This window comes from the organism of the source record quoted next (assembly GCF_019968985.1).
Source record: "MAG: Porospora cf. gigantea B chromosome Unknown PgB_NODE_531_length_15651_cov_123.916, whole genome shotgun sequence".
Lineage (NCBI taxonomy): Eukaryota > Apicomplexa > Conoidasida > Eugregarinorida > Porosporidae > Porospora > Porospora cf. gigantea B.
Genome location: NW_027179082.1, coordinates 1 through 15,651, shown reverse-complemented (window position 1 = coordinate 15,651; position 15,651 = coordinate 1). Strand labels below are relative to the sequence as shown.

The window sequence follows — 15,651 nt, the reverse complement described above, 5'->3', positions numbered from 1 at the left end:
TCAAGGTGAAGGAGGCCGTCGATTCTTCCGACAGTGACTGGGACAAGCGCAAGGAGGAGCGCGTAAAGCGCATCAACAAACGCGCTCCCACCGGACATCCAGGTTTGGCAAAGAAGCTGCTTGCCCAGCAAGCGCTTGAGGAAAGCGAGGACTCCTCAGTGAACATTCCTACTAAAGCTGCAAGAATCCAAGAGGCTTCACCTGACGTTTCTCAGCGAGCATCAAAAGCATCAAGCAGCAAGTCGAAGAAGGCTGTCAAGGTGAAGGAGGCCGTCGATTCTTCCGACAGTGACTGGGACAAGCGCAAGGAGGAGCGCGTAAAGCGCATCAACAAACGCGCTCCTACCGGACATCCAGGTTTGGCGAAGAAGTTGCTCGCTCAGCAAACGCTTGAGACAGATGACCAGCAACGACGCAAACCCCAGTTCACAAGTGTTAACAGCCACGGGGTAAGCCGCAACGAAGCTGGACACGCAGTCGTCCAGCAGTTGGCACAGTGAAGGACTGATGGAGACCCAAGGAGCTGGGACGCGGCAACTCGTATCTTCATCAGAGGCGCCTAAGTCGGGACTGCGACTTCCGAAGCAGAAGCAGGTAGGGTAGGTGTCCTCGATATTTCCCATTCAGTGGCTGTCTCGACGGTGACTCTAGGAGGTGTCAAGTACGCAGGTAACAACGGTAAGCGTTGAAACAGGGAACGATTGTAAATCTTTGCAGACTCCTGATCTGTCAACTACTTCAGTGGGTGGATCCAGGTGTTCAAACAGACTCCTCTTCCCAGCCCCTCCGTCCCTTCAACATCTGACAAGCCTAAGGACTTTCGGACGCATCGGAAGCGCATCTGCTCAATGCGCGCTCCGTTGAAGGGCACCTTGACTGCTGTCGCCGAGTTGCAGGCTGCGATGGGCATTTTATGAGTCAAGCTGCTCGCTCCCCTGCGGGGCGGGCGTAGTAGACTCTTCCTGTGGTATTTCAGCTGTTTGCTGCTTGATTTCGTCCTGTCCTTGGTCTGCTGCAGGCCTCTGTCCACCAGTGAAAGCTTTGCCTTCCACCTCGATTTGAGGAACGCCCAACTCATCCACCTTGACTTGAACGTCAACGATGCTGTCTTTCGCGTCCTTCTCTTCCTCATCCTCCTTCTTCTCGTCTTGCTCGGCGGCCTCCTCGGGAGGAGCGTCCTTGCCCTCTTTTCGTGCTTCGATTCGCGCCTGCCTCGCCTCTTCACGCTTGCGCTTCTTCTCTTCTTCTTTCTTCTTCTCCAGTGCGTCTAGCTTCTCTTGAAGAGCAGCCATGTCTGTGGGCATGCAAAGCCCTCTGATGCCCTCAAACTCGCAAAACCAGGCTTCAGTGATTGCGTTGATCCAGCTGTGAGCCATCTGTTCACTAGGACCACATAGCAACACCTCGTTGTTCTTATACTGCATAGTGAAGCCTGCGTTAAATGGGTGTCCGCCTCTTACAGTGCTTGAACGTGCCAACATTGGCGACTGGTAGATCGGTATGGTGTAAGTCCAACACTCGTTCGATGACGCGGTTGTACCGCAGAACCAGCTGCCCCGCACGGAGCTCCGCCATCGCGGCTTCCTTTGGAACGATGCTGTCGTTCTCGCTCATCATGGCGAGTTGGCCTGTTTTAAGGTAGTCGCACTTGGACTTGGTCAGTTTCAGTTTCACTGTGTTACGTTCATAACCGAGCTACCTATTTTGGGAGGAGGCATGTTCAGTGCACGATTCTTATTCACCGAAGCCATCCACGACCCGATTTTCTTGTCGGTGAATGACTGTTGCAGTCTGTTACGGAACGACAAGGCCGCTTACTGTGCTGTGGACCTCAGTTCTTCCACAATTCTGGATTGAGCTCGCTGTAGGGCTAGCAGCTCCTCTTCCGCTCCGTATGCGTCTCTAATTGGATCATGACTGACGTTGATCTCGGAGCCAAGTCGAGCCCACGCCAGTGGCAGCAAAGCAAACAGCATCAAATTAAAATCTGTCACAAAGATTACACAGTATGTTGGCTGCAGGCGCAGTGACCACGAAAATCAAAAGACGAAAGTAGACACGGCAGCAGCAGAGCGCCGTGGCCAAAGCCCAACAACAGAGTGAGAAGCGTTGTCTTGAAAAACACGACGAAGATGAACTCGTCCTGTCTCAAGAGCAACACCATGAGTCCTCCAATTGTAGAAAGCACTCCGTGCAGTAGGGGCGGGAACATCAGATACATGGTTTCTTTGAGCTTCTCCTTCGGACCGCAACCAAGCGCCTGAGAATAGGCCTTCAGCATGTGGACTGCGTAGTCCACAGAGAACCCAACAGACATGACGATGACGACCATTGATATCATGTTGAGCTTCACATCCCACCAACTCATAAGTCCGAGAAGGTTAACGTCGATAAGCGTTGTGCACGCCACCACGAGGGACAGGCTCACCACCCCGCTCCCTTCGAGAAACGCGGCCGAAATGAGCACAATGCCGGCGAACGCGGAGGCTAGCGCTACGAGGGTTTGACGCAGGATGATTCGGTCGCTCTCGGTGAACACGAACTCGTCGAAGAAAGGATGCACGGTGAAGTCCGAGTCTCCGGCGGCTGTGTGCGCGAACGATCGAATCCCTTTCATGAAGGAGAGGTGGTCTGTTGGTTCCGCGTCCAGAGAAAGAGCTATGCGCACTGCCACCAGCTCGTTGCCGTTCATCACGTAGAGGTCCCGGAGGGCCTCACTTGCAGTGGATGTCTCGTGCCACTCGGAGAAGGACTCAAGTGACCCTGACTGGAAGACAGTTAGAGGGTTTACCACACGCACGACATTGGGTAGAGCATTCAGCTGCTCATCGAGTTGGGAGAGGAATTCGAGATTGGTGGGGTCGAACCAGGACGTATCCTCGCTTCGCGGCTCGAGCAGGAGATATCCGGTCTGGCTGGAGACGCCGAACGACTCTACGAGTGAGTGAGTCTCCCGTAAGGGCGACGAAGCCCGGACCAACTCTAATTTGTCCAGGCCGATGTCAAAACGGAGCACCAAACCTGCCACGGAAGCGGACAGAAGCCCAAGGAAGACGAGGACCACACCAGCTTTGACAACTGGCAAGCTCAGGGGACGGGCAAGATACCTAAGCGCTAGACGCCGTGCCGCCTCGCCTACGGTGCCTGACGGGGCAGTGTGTGCGTTCTTATGTTGAGGGGTGAGGCAGGCGTGTTTTTCGTGTACGAGACCCACGATAGAGGTGACATCCGTAGCGTCACGAGGGAGGGAGCGCACTCCCTGATGTGGGTTGCAACAAAGCGTGAATGGCCAGACCATTATGGTCTTCTTGTTTTCCCGATCAGCTTCCAAGCAGACGACCGGCCAAAAGAATGTGAAACAGAAGATGTATGTAGCAATCAGACTTGCGATGGTCAGCACGCAAAAGTTCCGGATGGCTACGTAGGGAGTCATTGCGCCGACGCTAAAGGAGATGAGGTTCGTCGCTGTGGACAGCGTGATGGCCATTCCGGCTTCTGCCAACGCGGTTTCGCATCGCACAGAGGCGCGATCCTTCGAATCGGGGACGAAATAGGTCAGTGTGTAGGCGTTCATGAGGACAAATGTATCGTCCATTCCGATCCCCATTATGAGAAAGGGTACGGCGTTAGCTGTGGAACAATGTCGTAAGCCCAAGATGTAGCAAAAACCAGCACCGGACATGTACCCTAGTAGAGCCGAGATCACGGCAACGAGTCCAGAAAGAGTTCTGTGTTACTGAGCGAGGATCCTCACTTTGTTCGGTAGATATCTCGGGAGGAATTCCAGAAAAGAGAGTAGATGATGATGATGCCCACGCAAAGGCCATAATGCCCCAGCAGCTCCAAGTCAAAAACGGTGTCCTCAAGCATCTCGTCGGTGAAGGCGCCGTCAGTCCAAACATGGCACAGGACAGACGACTGCCTTGCCGTCAGCATGTCTCCAAGGGCCTTGTCGAAAGCATCTATCCGCTCAGTGGTGAACCACATAGAGGCGCCTAGAACCGCGTCAGTGAGAGCGCGGGGAGCCTCCTCTGGGAAGGCCTTGAAGTCGGCCAGGACGCTGGGGACATAGGTGACCTTCCTCGAGCGGCGGTTGACCAACTCAGGATACCGACCAAATGTTTGGATAGGTTGCCCGTACTGGGACGGACTGAAGTACAGGTCGGTAACGGATGAATACATGCAATCACCAGTGATAGGATGGCGCTTGCACACCTCCTCCCACGTGTAGGTGTCCTGAGGCTGCTTACCTCGGCCAAAAAACCAGGGAAGCAGCGAGGAGTCGACTAGGTACATCTTTGGTCTGCTGCGGAATACCAACTGCTTAACGTCGTCTTCGATGCGAGCTATCTCTTCGAGATTCTCCGTGTCTGTAACATAACCTGAAGTCGGTTGGTAGACGATCATAGCTCCCTGAAAGTCGGGGAACAGATTCAACATTCGATTTCGAATGTCTGTGGCCTCCGTGCGTTTCAAAGCATAGAGGACCTCAGTGTCAGTCTCTATAACCGCCGTCAACATTCCCAAGGACAACACAATGCCAACTAGCGCTGAGGCCAGCAGGAAGAAGCATGGCCATTTAAAAACCATCTGAGACACGCGCCGGAATACGCGGGCGGCCACTTGGGTGAGATGCTGTCGCATTCCAGTCAGTATTATCGAATTCAATGAGTCTTTGGCAAGACATGGTGAATCAGCCGGACACCCCAGACATGATCGCTCTTCGCGAAAAGGTCCGACGGGATAAGCGAAGTGAGTCTTTGTCAAAGTAAGCAAGAGAGAAACAGAAGGAACTCGACATGGGCAGAAGCCTTTGGGGCGATATTCTCGCTGCTGGTCCCAAAGAAGCACCAACAAAGCGTGAGGGGTACTGGGGCTTTTGACAGCATCCCCGAGGCGACATAGAGACAAGCCGTCCGTCGTGAAGGAGCGACCACGACGGAACAACGATCACGCAATTCTTGGAGACAAGCCGTCCGTCGTGAAGGAGCGACCACGACGGAACAACGATCACGCAATTCTTGGAGAAAAGCCGTCCGTCGTGAAGGAGCGACCACGACGGAACAACGATCATGCGATTCCTGCCAGAGAAAAGCCGTCCGTCGCGAAGGAGCGACCACGGCGGAACAACGATCCTGCAATTCCTGCGAAGCAGAAGGTGAAGGCACAACCAGTGATCCAGCTTTCACCCCTGCTGCGCCAGGCGCCTAATTATCCCATGCGTATCCATCAAGCAGGCCAGCCTCGGAGACCACGCAAGCGAGCAACGACTTCGACTGATTCTAGCGCAACGAGTAGTTTCTAGTTTCTTGTCGGTACTAGTCTAAGAACACTCAATCAAGTGACGGCTGGCGTTTTCTTACCAATTCCTTAAAAATCTCTTTGTCCGTCTTGGTGTCGAACCGCATGGGAATACACGTGGACGAGAGCAATTGCACAGCCACCACCTCAGGGCTCTGGATGTCTGCTTTGGTCTCGACTCGTCTCAGGTCTCTGTCCGTCGAGAGCAGTCGCTTAATGTGCTCATAAGGCACTTCACGGCAGTGCTGGTCGTAAGTCAAGCGCATGCACGAAGTCATGTCGTCGAATTGGAGGCACACGGTGATGGCGCTTCCGTTTTCCAGAAGGACTTGGCAGCGCTTACCTGCGTTGCGCGCGTCATTCAGCCAGAGGTCCGCTTCTTCCTCAGTGAAACGGAAACCGTTGGATTGAGGCCGGGACGAGCGTTCTGCAGGGGCAGGATCACAATCGCAGCAGAACACCATCTTTTTCGAATAATCGTGTGCAATGCGCACATCCGATCTCCAGCCAGGTAACCGACATGACGAGTGTGCGGACGTTTTACGCCCCGCGCTTTTCGTGAACAGACGCTCACTTGAGATTGTTGGGAAGAAATACAAAACGGTGGCAGGTGAGGTATTGACCAAACACATCAGACAGACGCACTGTTCACCACACTGGATCCCGAGGAAATGGGCGCCATCAACCTGTCGCAAGCGATCCTAGAGACAACCGGCGACAGGAAGGTCTTCCTGAGGGAAGTGTACTGTGGGCTGCTCGGAAAGGCGACGAAACGCTCCTGGGGATGCGTGGAGCCGGCGGACTGGGATGAGTCATGGGGGAGGAAACCCCGCACACTATTTGAGTCGTTAGAATTGGGTGAACGCTTGGAGACGCCTGCAGATGACGTACTCAAATGCCACATACAAGCAGCCGCGAGTAACGCGGAGGCCGTACTATTGCAGCCAATGGCCCAAACACTGTCGCCCTTTGGGACTGAGGTCACCCAAGTTGCATCGCTACCTGTCTTGGACCTACCCACCACGCTCATCACGTCACGTGAACCCTTTGTGGCATGCGCGACGAAGCTGCTTCTCACTAGCAGCAACGCTGCTGTTAGGAATTACAAAGATGCTGTCAGCGCACAGAAGTTGCTGGAGTTCCCTCCTGTGTGCAAGAACGGGGTTACTGGGGACCCTCTCCGATTTGATCGGTACATCGAGAGGTGGATGTCGAAACGGGAGGACAGAGAGCGCCTTCGGAGGGTAAAAGAGGAAATAGGCCCTCAACTTGATCCAAACTGCCGATTCAAGCCCTTACTGAATCGTGGGCTGCCCAGTGCACTGCAGGGTAAAGGCCGGGGTCCCTGTGATCCGCTGCGCCTGCTGGGGAAGATGGTAGATCTCATGGGGCGGCCGGGGCCGGAGGACCTGCGGGGCCTTATCACTGAGATGGGCCTGAACGAGAACGATCTTCAGGAGTGCAGCTTCATGCCAAACGCCTCACGCTACGAAGGCTTGTGTTACAAGCAGCGGTCACCTGACATTCAGGCGGCTCTCGCTGAGGCGAAGAAGCTTCCAACGGCGCTGGAACGGAGTCTGCGACTGATAGATATACTGTTGAGCTCAACGGCGCCGGCGGACTTGGAGGCGCCTTCACCACCTGCTCCTTCCGCAAGGAAACCTCTATACTCGTGGCAACGCGAAAATCGTGAGCCTAAGTACCGTCGAAAACGTCACTGCGCTCCAGGCAAGAAGCCGGCTGAGAAGTCAAAAGACCCGAGGGTTCTCTGGCAACGGAGTCTTCGTGGGGATGCAACGGAGAGCGGCGTGTACATGACAATGGGCCCAGAGGACCCAGTGGCTCACCGCCACGCCGTGGACCACTGTGCCTTCGACCCGGCACCTTGTGTGCGAGTGCTGGCGGGATCGCGACCGGTGCTGAGAACGAACCCGATGGTTCGGAAAATCAAACGGGAGATAGCGGAGGAAACTGACCCGTCGAAGGCCGAGCGGTTGCGCGCCTTGCTCGTAAGGATGGAAGACGCAGCGAGACCTGTGGTGGCCTTGTTGCCAGAGGACACTCTGGTCTCTCTGGAGAAGAGGATCAAACAGTTACCCGACTATCCAAAGCCGGTGGAAGACCAAAAAGAGACCAGACCGGTTCCCGAGTTCAGCATATTGCTCGATGACGATCCAGCAAACAAGGAGTCTGTCAAATCGATAGAAGAGCATACAGGTGGTGCATCAGAGTCGGAGAGCGCCAGTCAGCACCCAACTACGACGGGACGCCAGACTCAAACAGACGCCCCTGTCGAGCCACCTGATCTCCCAGAACTTACTGATGCACTCCTTTCGACAATTCCAGCAACCAAGACTCAATCAGACATTCCTGTACCTGCACCCCCTTTGACAATTCCAGCAGGGAATCCTCCAGTTGCGTCCATTCGCGCTTCTACGGCTCCTAAGGCAGTTATTCCCCCTCCCTCTGAGGCCGTCAGTAGAGCTCCAGTTGCCCCTGCCGTTGTGCTGCAAAGCGGGTTCCGCTTTAGGCCCGTCTTTCAGACAACGGAAGAACTCGAGCGACAGCACTTTGATCCGTGATGTGTCAAACGCCAACACACGACTCTAAAAATTCACGCAGTACAAGCGAAACATGTAACTCGCATATCCTTTTGGGTAAGGACATCGAACGTGTCCTCGGCAGTGTCCTCCGCCACCCACAAAAGCAATTCTCCCTTGCTGGTAGAAGCTCCGATAACCAACTCGGTTGCGTCGAGCAGCGCGATACCCTTGATACGACTACCACTGGCCGCCTTGACTGTTGATACCAGCTGTACTGACTCTGTACTGAACCGGTACACGAACATCACGCCATCCTGCGTTCCAAACATTGCTGTCTCGTCCAGCAGTAACATGGAGGTGACTCGCTTCACCAACACGCAGTGCTCTTGCCCGTCCACCGAGAGGAGGCACTGATCGTGGAAGAGAATCCCGTAGGTTCGCCCGTCAGGCGACCACCCACAGGCAAAAGGCGCGGTTTTGAATTTCTTCTTGCTGGCCAAGGAACCTTTTCTGAGGTCGAACACCGCAACCACCTTCTGCTCCCGTCCCACCGCCACACAAATGCCGCCGGAAGGATGAATGGCACATCCCTCGATACCTCGTCCGATGCCTCGCAGCTTATGTAGGACCTGGAAGTTCTTCCACTGCCACAGTATGAGGTCGCCTTCCTCGTCGCCCGTCAGGATATGCGAGGGTTTGCCGTTGGATCCAAACACAACGTCCGAGCAGGTGACTGTTGACGCGTGATCAGTCAACACCATCTTTTCCTTGCAGCTGTCGATGTCGTACACTCTGACAGTTTGATCAGATGAAGTAGAAAGCAGGAATGATCCAGCGGCCCTCAATGATTTTACGCACGACATATGCGGACTGTACGAGAACACCTGGCTCACCGAGATGTCGACAGTTTCATCGTGGTCTTCTGTGTCGGTTTTAGCCTTCTTTGCAGGAGGGGCCTGCGACTCAAGGCGAAGGTCAATGTTGAAGCCAACGATGCCTCCGTCATAGGTACCACAGACCAGCACAGGCATAATCCTTCAATTTGCAAACCAAATTCTGCTGGTTTGAACGCTGCCAAATTCTGCAACTTTAATGATCGCACATCAAGAGACACAGCTTAGCCACGCCCCTGGGTGGCGTCCGCTGTCAAATGCATTCCTTGCTCGTATGCCTCCAGATAGGAGTTCACGGTTAAGTCGAAGTGCTCCACAGCAGCGTTCATGAGCGATAGTTCAATGTTTCGGTTGCGCACCAGAGCGGCCTGTGTCACCGGATGCCCATCAACGTTCAGACCGTGGAGGGCTTCCACGCCATTGTGAACCCGGATGACGAATCCGCACCGTTCGAGCGTATCCGCGACTGATTAAGGTGCCCCCTAAAACTCACGAGAGCGCTGCGCCTTGGTAACGTTCACCCCTCTGTCGGTGAGCTCTGAAAGCGGACGAGGGGCTAGGTGGCTGACGATTTCCGTACAAAGGGTTTTCTTTTTCTTGTGACGAAGAATCCAAGCAACGCGGTCTGCGTTAGTGGTGTAGAAAAACGAGTTGCTGCCTCCAGAGGGTCCCGCCTCGTCGAAAACTGCATGACTTGCTGTGTGCCGCAGCATCAACGCAGGCATGTCTACCACTGCGCGCTTGAGCAGCGAGGAAGCGCTGGCCGTCAACGCAGAGCTCGGACTGCCAGAAGTCATGCGGAGAACGGGGACCAACATGAACTCTATGGTACTTTTCTGCTCGCCTATGAGGCGGGCTAATGACTTGAGAGTAGTTTCGTGCAGTATCATCTGATCGTCTAGCAGCATTGTGTAAAGCCCACCCATTGCAGCTGCCTCTTCCGCCAACCACTTCAAACCATGGTTGTTGTTGATAAGGTATGACGCCCTGTTGGGAACCCATGAGAGGAAGTTGTAATTTACGGGGTGATGGATTCGGTAGACGTCAGGGTTGAGCCGCAATATTGCTTCGATAGCGTTCGCTTCAGTGGTGTTAACGATGCGGTCAACGAAGAAGAGACGCTCGACAACCAACTTCTTTGATGTGATGTCCATGTGCTTTGGAGTCGGCTCCAATTCCAAAATCCGTTCTAGATTCTGTCGCACTGAACAAGGAGCTGTCCACGGAGGAAGAGAGTTTCCAATCAGGCGCGCTACGACGAATCGCGGATAGAGCGGCTTGGGCTGCACCGCTACGTCGTTGTCGGGCCATACAGTGTCGATGGGTGCCTGGAACAGATCAAAGGCGTCAAGGTCTTCAGGCCGCAGAGAGACGGGAGAGTATCGAGGTAGATAGGGAATATCATTTAATCGCCCATCAGCTAATGCTGATCGAAGACACTTGTCTGTGTCGCATAAACTTCCAACATCATTAATTTGAGACACCGAGGAAGATCTTATCAGAGACCTTAGAAGAACGAGTAGTGAGACGCCCAGAAGGCACAAACCAATGGCCTGTATCCGCATCCGAGAAATCATTCTTTTTCGTTGCAAATATCGCGCGACGCCTACTAAAAGCACACATGCACAGAGTTTCAACCAGCCAACAGAGAATTTATTGCGGTTTCATGATCCCCGTGACTCCGTTTGAGCGCCTCCACCGCCGCGGCCTCGTCGAAACCCATGTCCAGCAATAGCTGCACTTTCTGTGTCAACGGTTGCGCAAAGCTGGCCGTCCAGTTTCGGGCAGTGCTGTCGAAAAGGCTCTTGTGGTTGCGGTACATTGCTGCCACCTCAGCATCTTGAGGGTCGTCTGGTTCCGGGCAGGATAGTAGCGCTTGGATCGAGAGAAGCGTGGTCCTGATCGTCAGCGCTGGCGACCACTCAGCTTTAAGAATGTCCAGACAGATCATGCCTGTTTGACTTGATATGTTGGGATGCCAGACCTTGGTATCAAATTGCATTCGGGGAGGCTGGTACGGGTAGTCCTCAGGTACCAGAATGTCGAGGTCAAAAATACCACCTTCGTATACTGTCCCGTAGGGCCCCTGAATCTGAGCCCTCCAATGGTAAAGATCGCCACCAACGGTCTCAGCGAATATCATATCATCCTCTGCCTCCGTGATGTCTCTCAACTCCTTCAGAAGCCGTTTATCTTCACGAGAGTGCATCAGTCACGTTTATGGGAATTTTTCCTACACATTGGAATGCTTCCATTCTCAGATAATCACAGATGATCAGGGGCAGTTATTGATTGGCGACCCACAGGGCAGTATAGAATTACTAAAATTCCTTGTATTATGCCTTGCTGTGCTGGATCCGGAGTTCCGAACGACAAGTTCTCCACGCTGCCTGATGCCTGTTACCACGGCAATCTAGACAAAATCAAAGAGATCATGAAGAAGGACAAGGACGCAGATTTGACGAAGTGCGACCACGACGGCAACACCTGTCTGCATAGGGCTGCGCAGTCCGGCAGCGCCGAGGTCATCACGTTCCTCCTGGAGAACGGCGCAGATCCTTCCAAGAAGACGAAGGCTGGAGAAACTGCTTTGCAGGTAGCAGTCTTCCACCGCAACCTGACGGCCGTACAGGCGCTATTGAAAAGCAAGGGCGTCTCGAAGATCATTAACTTCAAGGATGACAAGTTGCAGATGACGCCATTACACGTTGCTATTCGAAACGGCTCCGCGGACATTGTCAAGGTGCTACTCGACAACGGCGCCGACGTCAAGGAGCAAGATGCGACGGCACAGGACGCACTCGCACTAGCGCTCTTCTGGAATCAGCAGGCTCAGAGCGGCATGGCCTCACCCAAAGCTGAGCATGGAAAAGCGTTGGAGTTTATTCAAAAGGCTGTCGATAAGCTTTAAGACACGTGCGATCTTGGGGGTGACATGACTTTCCCGTCTTCTTTTACATGATTAACAACCACTCTAACTCGTGATAGTTCCGACAGCAGTGGTTGGGTGACGTCCATGTCTACAGATTGGTGCTTGACTGGCTTGGTAGGCGGGGAGTGGTAGCGAATCTCCGTTCCGCATAGGCACTTTGCCGCGTCCCGCTTCTTGTGCCGTTCTGCCTGCACAAGTCTGTCGCACTCAGCGAGAAGGTCTGTTGAGTCTGGCTGCCGCATGCCGAGTTTGTTATTTTTTTCACCGGAGGCGTCACGCAAAAAAATCACACGCGTAGGTACTTACGTGTGTGCTTGTCAAAGCAAACTTCAGGCACGAACTGGAAATGGGCGCTCTTCAACTTAAGGTGCTTAAGAATGAGGGCTTGCTCGTGCGACAAGGGCTTTCCTGCTGAACACACTACAAAGTCTTCCAGTAGCAGAATCTTGCCATCTTTCAGAAGTGTCTTGAGCCCCAGCTTCCTCAGAAGAGGCTCCATGTTGTGGGGGAACTGCTTCAAGGAGTCGTGTCCCTCATGAAGGACCACGGTGTCTGACACAACGAAGCCTCCTTTGGCATACTCTTCGACGTCCAAGGACTCAATGAACCCCACTAGTTCCGCCGGCTCCTTGTCCGTAAACAGCAGCGCCCTATTCTCCTTAAGGTTCTCAGTGATCTTCTCCAGGTCTTGAGCCAAGTCTGAAGACAGCTCGGTCAGTGCCCTTTGCATCACTCTGTTTCGTCCCATCAGAATCCGGCCACCGTCGGCCAGGTGCTCCCGTATGACCTTCAGGTGAATGTTCCTCGGATTCTCGACCCTGAACAGCCAAATGTACCTGAACCCCTCGACTGCTCCGGTGACGCGCTCCATCTGGTTCTCCCGCATCTGCTTAGCATTCTTCTTTCGAACCACAGTGAGGCTGACCGGCCGTGCCCTCTTAGACTTTACCATCACGTCGGAATTAGGTATTTATTCACTGGTCATTAATCTCTATGGTTGAGTATTGTTGATAGCACATAGTTGCGTATGACCCACTTGTTGTTGGACCAGTCTCCGCAGTATCATATCAACACTTAAATCGCATTTTCAGATGGCAGACAGCGAGTCTTCTTTTAGCCTTACAACCTTCAGCCCGAGCGGAAAACTAGTCCAGATCGAACACGCTCTCGCAGCCGTGACGAATCAAGGGTTGCCCGCACTCGGGATCCAGGCAGCCAACGGCGTCGTCCTCGCGTCCGAGAAGAAGCTGAGTTCCACGTTAGTGGATCCCGCCACGGTGACGAAGGTGGCCCAGATCTCTCGAACGATTGGGTGCACTTATTCGGGTATGCCGGCAGATTTCAGAGTGATTCTTTCGCGCGCCCGCAAAGACGCGCAAAGCTACTGGCTCACGTACAAGGAGGACATCGCTGTACTGGAGCTCGTCAAACGTGTAGCCGCGGTAATGCAGGAGTTCACTCAGACTGGGGGAGTACGCCCCTTGGGCGTGTCCCTGCTTATTGCTGGCCACGACGCTCAGCACGGTTTCGGGCTTTACCAGGTGGACCCCTCTGGAGCCTACTTCTGCTGGAAGGGCACCGCCATCGGCCGTGAGGCCGAGAACGCGAAGAGCTTCCTCGAAAAGAGGTTCTCGCAGACTATGGAAGTCGAAGACGCAACCCACACGGCTATTCTCACGCTGCGTGAGGGATTCGAAGGATCGTTTGACGAACATGCCTTCGAGATCGGCGTGGTACGACCAGATGGCACCTGGACCGAGTTGACTCCGAGTGAGCTTGTCGATTACACGGCCGAGCTTGAGTAATCATTCACGACTAGACTTCTGACCTACCGTGACCACTGCTACCAGTAGACAGTGGGATCTAAAATCGCTTACACGACTCAAATCACACGGCAGACATATTCTTAGGGTTATTGTTCGCAGGGCATTCGCTGTGACAATTCACTGTTCGTGGGGTACCATAGGCCAATTCAAAATCACCATAAAAAATGTCATCATCAGCTGAACCTAGTCTATCCTCATCATCCTCCGTTAAAGATGTTGAGGACCAGTTGGGCGTGGACGATTACTCAGAATTCGACTCGGAGCCGGGGTCGATGAAGTTTGGGTCTTTTGTGGAGTCCGTGAAGCACTCACCCCGGGTCAGCCCATGGAAACTCGGCGTAGCCTCCTCTTTCTTAGTCTTATACCTTATCATGGTCATTTGGGCAGGCGTGGATCCTAAGTTCTCGCCTGACACCCCTATGTTTGCCGATGACAGAATGATCATCGGAATCATCTGGATGGTGCTCGTCATCGTTTTCGGCTATTCTACAAGTGGATCGAAGTACCTTAACACCTTCTTCAAGGTGGTACCAACCCTATTCCTCTTGTATCTTCTGAACGGAATCGCTGGCTCATGTAACGTTTTTAACCCCAATGAAACAAGTCTGTATACCGTAGCTTCGCACTACGGTCTGCCCGCATGCCTCGCGCTGCTCTGCCTGAACTGCGACGTTAAAGAGATGTCACGCCTAGGGTGGAGGTCCATCCTGATGTTCTTTACGGCAACGCTGGGAGTGGTCTTCGGCGGGCCTCTCGCAATCGCTCTGGTAGGCCTCACGCTGCCGCAGTACGTTTGTGGCGATAAGGTGTGGCGAGGGCTGGCCTACACGGCAGGATCTTGGATTGGTGGGGGAGCCAACGCCACTGCAATGGTCGACATCTTCCAACCGTCCCCCGATGCCCTGGCTCAGGGTATCGCTGTGGATATTATATGGGCCAACTTGTGGGTGGCCGTGCTATTCGTTAGCATCGGGTATGAAGAGAAGATTAACCGGATTTTGAGAGCTGACAATGGACCTGTCGAAGCTCTTCGCGCAAAGATGATCGCGTATGAAGAAGCGACATCAAAGATTCCAATGAGCATGGATCTGCTGTTCATCACCGCAATCGGACTGTGCACCACAGGGGTCAGCAACTTTTTAGGCAAGGTTATCGCTGACGCTTTTGATGGTATGCACGGTTCAGCGGGTGACTTTTTCGCTCGCATCGCCTTTAACAATATGACTTTCTGGCGTGTGATGCTGGCTACCATGATTGGGTTGACCTTCTCCTTCACGCCTCTCAAGAAGTACGAAGGCGTAGGTGCGTCCAAGGTGGCCAACATCCTGCTCTACTTCCTCATCTTGACCATCGGTATGAAGATGGACATCACAAAAATTGTGGACAACCCGCCCATATTCCTCGTAGGGTTCCTCTGGATCCTCACCCACGCCCTGTGCCTAGTGGCCGTGGGTTACCTCATCAAAGCGCCGCTCTTCTTCTTGGCTGTGGGCTCCCAGGCAAACATCGGAGGAGCAGCCTCTGCTCCAATCGTAGCAGGTTCCTTTCATCCGAGCCTGGCCCCGGTTGGTGCTCTGTTTGCAATCTTCGGATACATATTGGGCACCTGGGGGGCGTGGGCTTGCACGCTCATGATGGAGGCAGCCGCTCCTGTATGTCCCGCTTGACTTAAAACGTTGTCTGTTGATTGGACATTGAAACTCTTTGTGTAGAACTTTACTTCGTTGTCTATGTTACATGTTGTTGTCAGACTTTTTTTCGTCTCATAAATACGAATCAAATATATTATGAGAATCGTAGAGCAGAGCAGAGCTGCCTGGGACCCCAGCAGTTCCCTAGCGCTCGCTACGATCCAGTGGTTCGCCGAGTGCCCTCCTACAGATACTACCGTGAATAAGTCAGTCAATCCTGACGACGCAGTGGCCATTTTGAATAACCTCTTCCAGGAGGTGGAACCTGCCTTGACCTACCTCACGCCCAATCATGAGAGGGAACGCGACGCAGTGGGCGATCGTGCGGATCAGCTGCTGCGGGAAGACACCTCCATCGACAACAGCCTGAAACTGCTCGAGAACGACCACCAACACATGAAGATATACGCCCAGAAAGCAGCTGAGTCGGTCGAAGCCAAGAGCAGGCGCGTAGAAGACTGCTGC

At 53.7% G+C, this 15,651-nt stretch overlaps 13 protein-coding genes across 20 annotated transcripts; 6 read left to right on the top strand and 7 right to left on the bottom strand.

Moving 5' to 3' along the window:
- Positions 1 to 34: 34 nt before the first annotated feature.
- Positions 35 to 500, top strand: KVP17_001924 (uncharacterized protein; the record flags this gene model as incomplete). Its single annotated transcript, XM_068517766.1, has 1 exon — positions 35 to 500. A coding segment is annotated over one exon (466 nt), but the record flags the coding sequence as incomplete, so codon positions are not given.
- A 411-nt stretch (positions 501 to 911) lies between these two features.
- On the bottom strand, positions 912 to 1,976 carry KVP17_001923 (uncharacterized protein; the record flags this gene model as incomplete). Of its 3 annotated transcripts, XM_068517763.1 has the most annotated exons (4): positions 912 to 1,432; positions 1,461 to 1,673; positions 1,700 to 1,791; positions 1,819 to 1,976. In XM_068517763.1, the coding sequence occupies 4 exons, from the start codon at positions 1,974 to 1,976 to the stop codon at positions 912 to 914; spliced, it is 984 nt and encodes a 327-aa protein (XP_068373389.1). The 3 variants fall into 3 exon arrangements, with proteins under 3 accessions (XP_068373389.1, XP_068373390.1, XP_068373391.1); XM_068517764.1 differs by lacking the exons at positions 1,461 to 1,673; positions 1,700 to 1,791; positions 1,819 to 1,976 and having other exon boundaries at positions 912 to 1,424; XM_068517765.1 differs by lacking the exons at positions 912 to 1,432; positions 1,700 to 1,791; positions 1,819 to 1,976 and having other exon boundaries at positions 1,438 to 1,617.
- Positions 1,977 to 1,999: 23 nt separating this feature from the next.
- KVP17_001925 (uncharacterized protein) lies at positions 2,000 to 4,644 on the bottom strand (the record flags this gene model as incomplete). 3 transcript variants are annotated; one of them, XM_068517768.1, is made up of 2 exons in its annotated part: positions 2,000 to 3,728; positions 3,755 to 4,644. In XM_068517768.1, the coding sequence occupies 2 exons, from the start codon at positions 4,642 to 4,644 to the stop codon at positions 2,000 to 2,002; spliced, it is 2,619 nt and encodes an 872-aa protein (XP_068373394.1). The 3 variants fall into 3 exon arrangements, with proteins under 3 accessions (XP_068373394.1, XP_068373395.1, XP_068373393.1); XM_068517769.1 differs by lacking the exon at positions 3,755 to 4,644 and having other exon boundaries at positions 2,000 to 3,607; XM_068517767.1 differs by lacking the exon at positions 2,000 to 3,728 and having other exon boundaries at positions 3,751 to 4,644.
- Positions 4,645 to 5,333: 689 nt separating this feature from the next.
- Positions 5,334 to 5,765, bottom strand: KVP17_001933 (uncharacterized protein; the record flags this gene model as incomplete). Its single annotated transcript, XM_068517780.1, has 1 exon — positions 5,334 to 5,765. The coding sequence occupies one exon, from the start codon at positions 5,763 to 5,765 to the stop codon at positions 5,334 to 5,336; it is 432 nt and encodes a 143-aa protein (XP_068373405.1).
- Positions 5,766 to 5,787: 22 nt separating this feature from the next.
- KVP17_001928 (uncharacterized protein) lies at positions 5,788 to 7,883 on the top strand (the record flags this gene model as incomplete). Of its 2 annotated transcripts, XM_068517772.1 has the most annotated exons (2): positions 5,788 to 5,911; positions 5,941 to 7,883. In XM_068517772.1, the coding sequence occupies 2 exons, from the start codon at positions 5,788 to 5,790 to the stop codon at positions 7,881 to 7,883; spliced, it is 2,067 nt and encodes a 688-aa protein (XP_068373398.1). The 2 variants fall into 2 exon arrangements, with proteins under 2 accessions (XP_068373398.1, XP_068373399.1); XM_068517773.1 differs by lacking the exon at positions 5,788 to 5,911 and having other exon boundaries at positions 5,973 to 7,883.
- Positions 7,884 to 7,915: 32 nt separating this feature from the next.
- On the bottom strand, positions 7,916 to 8,875 carry KVP17_001927 (uncharacterized protein; the record flags this gene model as incomplete). The annotated part of the gene is made up of 1 exon (XM_068517771.1): positions 7,916 to 8,875. One exon carries the CDS (start codon positions 8,873 to 8,875, stop codon positions 7,916 to 7,918), a length of 960 nt encoding a protein of 319 aa, XP_068373397.1.
- An 86-nt stretch (positions 8,876 to 8,961) lies between these two features.
- KVP17_001932 (uncharacterized protein) lies at positions 8,962 to 10,314 on the bottom strand (the record flags this gene model as incomplete). 2 transcript variants are annotated; one of them, XM_068517778.1, is made up of 2 exons in its annotated part: positions 8,962 to 9,203; positions 9,231 to 10,314. In XM_068517778.1, 2 exons carry the CDS (start codon positions 10,312 to 10,314, stop codon positions 8,962 to 8,964), a joined length of 1,326 nt encoding a protein of 441 aa, XP_068373403.1. The 2 variants fall into 2 exon arrangements, with proteins under 2 accessions (XP_068373403.1, XP_068373404.1); XM_068517779.1 differs by lacking the exon at positions 8,962 to 9,203 and having other exon boundaries at positions 9,220 to 10,302.
- Positions 10,315 to 10,370: 56 nt separating this feature from the next.
- KVP17_001930 (uncharacterized protein) lies at positions 10,371 to 10,946 on the bottom strand (the record flags this gene model as incomplete). The annotated part of the gene is made up of 1 exon (XM_068517776.1): positions 10,371 to 10,946. The coding sequence occupies one exon, from the start codon at positions 10,944 to 10,946 to the stop codon at positions 10,371 to 10,373; it is 576 nt and encodes a 191-aa protein (XP_068373401.1).
- A 129-nt stretch (positions 10,947 to 11,075) lies between these two features.
- Positions 11,076 to 11,648, top strand: KVP17_001929 (uncharacterized protein; the record flags this gene model as incomplete). Its single annotated transcript, XM_068517774.1, has 1 exon — positions 11,076 to 11,648. The coding sequence occupies one exon, from the start codon at positions 11,076 to 11,078 to the stop codon at positions 11,646 to 11,648; it is 573 nt and encodes a 190-aa protein (XP_068373400.1).
- Positions 11,649 to 11,955: 307 nt separating this feature from the next.
- KVP17_001931 (uncharacterized protein) lies at positions 11,956 to 12,621 on the bottom strand (the record flags this gene model as incomplete). The annotated part of the gene is made up of 1 exon (XM_068517777.1): positions 11,956 to 12,621. One exon carries the CDS (start codon positions 12,619 to 12,621, stop codon positions 11,956 to 11,958), a length of 666 nt encoding a protein of 221 aa, XP_068373402.1.
- Positions 12,622 to 12,760: 139 nt separating this feature from the next.
- KVP17_001926 (uncharacterized protein) lies at positions 12,761 to 13,474 on the top strand (the record flags this gene model as incomplete). Its single annotated transcript, XM_068517770.1, has 1 exon — positions 12,761 to 13,474. One exon carries the CDS (start codon positions 12,761 to 12,763, stop codon positions 13,472 to 13,474), a length of 714 nt encoding a protein of 237 aa, XP_068373396.1.
- A 185-nt stretch (positions 13,475 to 13,659) lies between these two features.
- Positions 13,660 to 15,162, top strand: KVP17_001922 (uncharacterized protein; the record flags this gene model as incomplete). The annotated part of the gene is made up of 1 exon (XM_068517762.1): positions 13,660 to 15,162. One exon carries the CDS (start codon positions 13,660 to 13,662, stop codon positions 15,160 to 15,162), a length of 1,503 nt encoding a protein of 500 aa, XP_068373388.1.
- Positions 15,163 to 15,282: 120 nt separating this feature from the next.
- On the top strand, positions 15,283 to 15,651 carry KVP17_001921 (uncharacterized protein; the record flags this gene model as incomplete). Of its 2 annotated transcripts, none has more annotated exons than XM_068517761.1 (1): positions 15,283 to 15,651. In XM_068517761.1, a coding segment is annotated over one exon (369 nt), but the record flags the coding sequence as incomplete, so codon positions are not given. The 2 variants fall into 2 exon arrangements, with proteins under 2 accessions (XP_068373387.1, XP_068373386.1); XM_068517760.1 differs by having other exon boundaries at positions 15,283 to 15,636.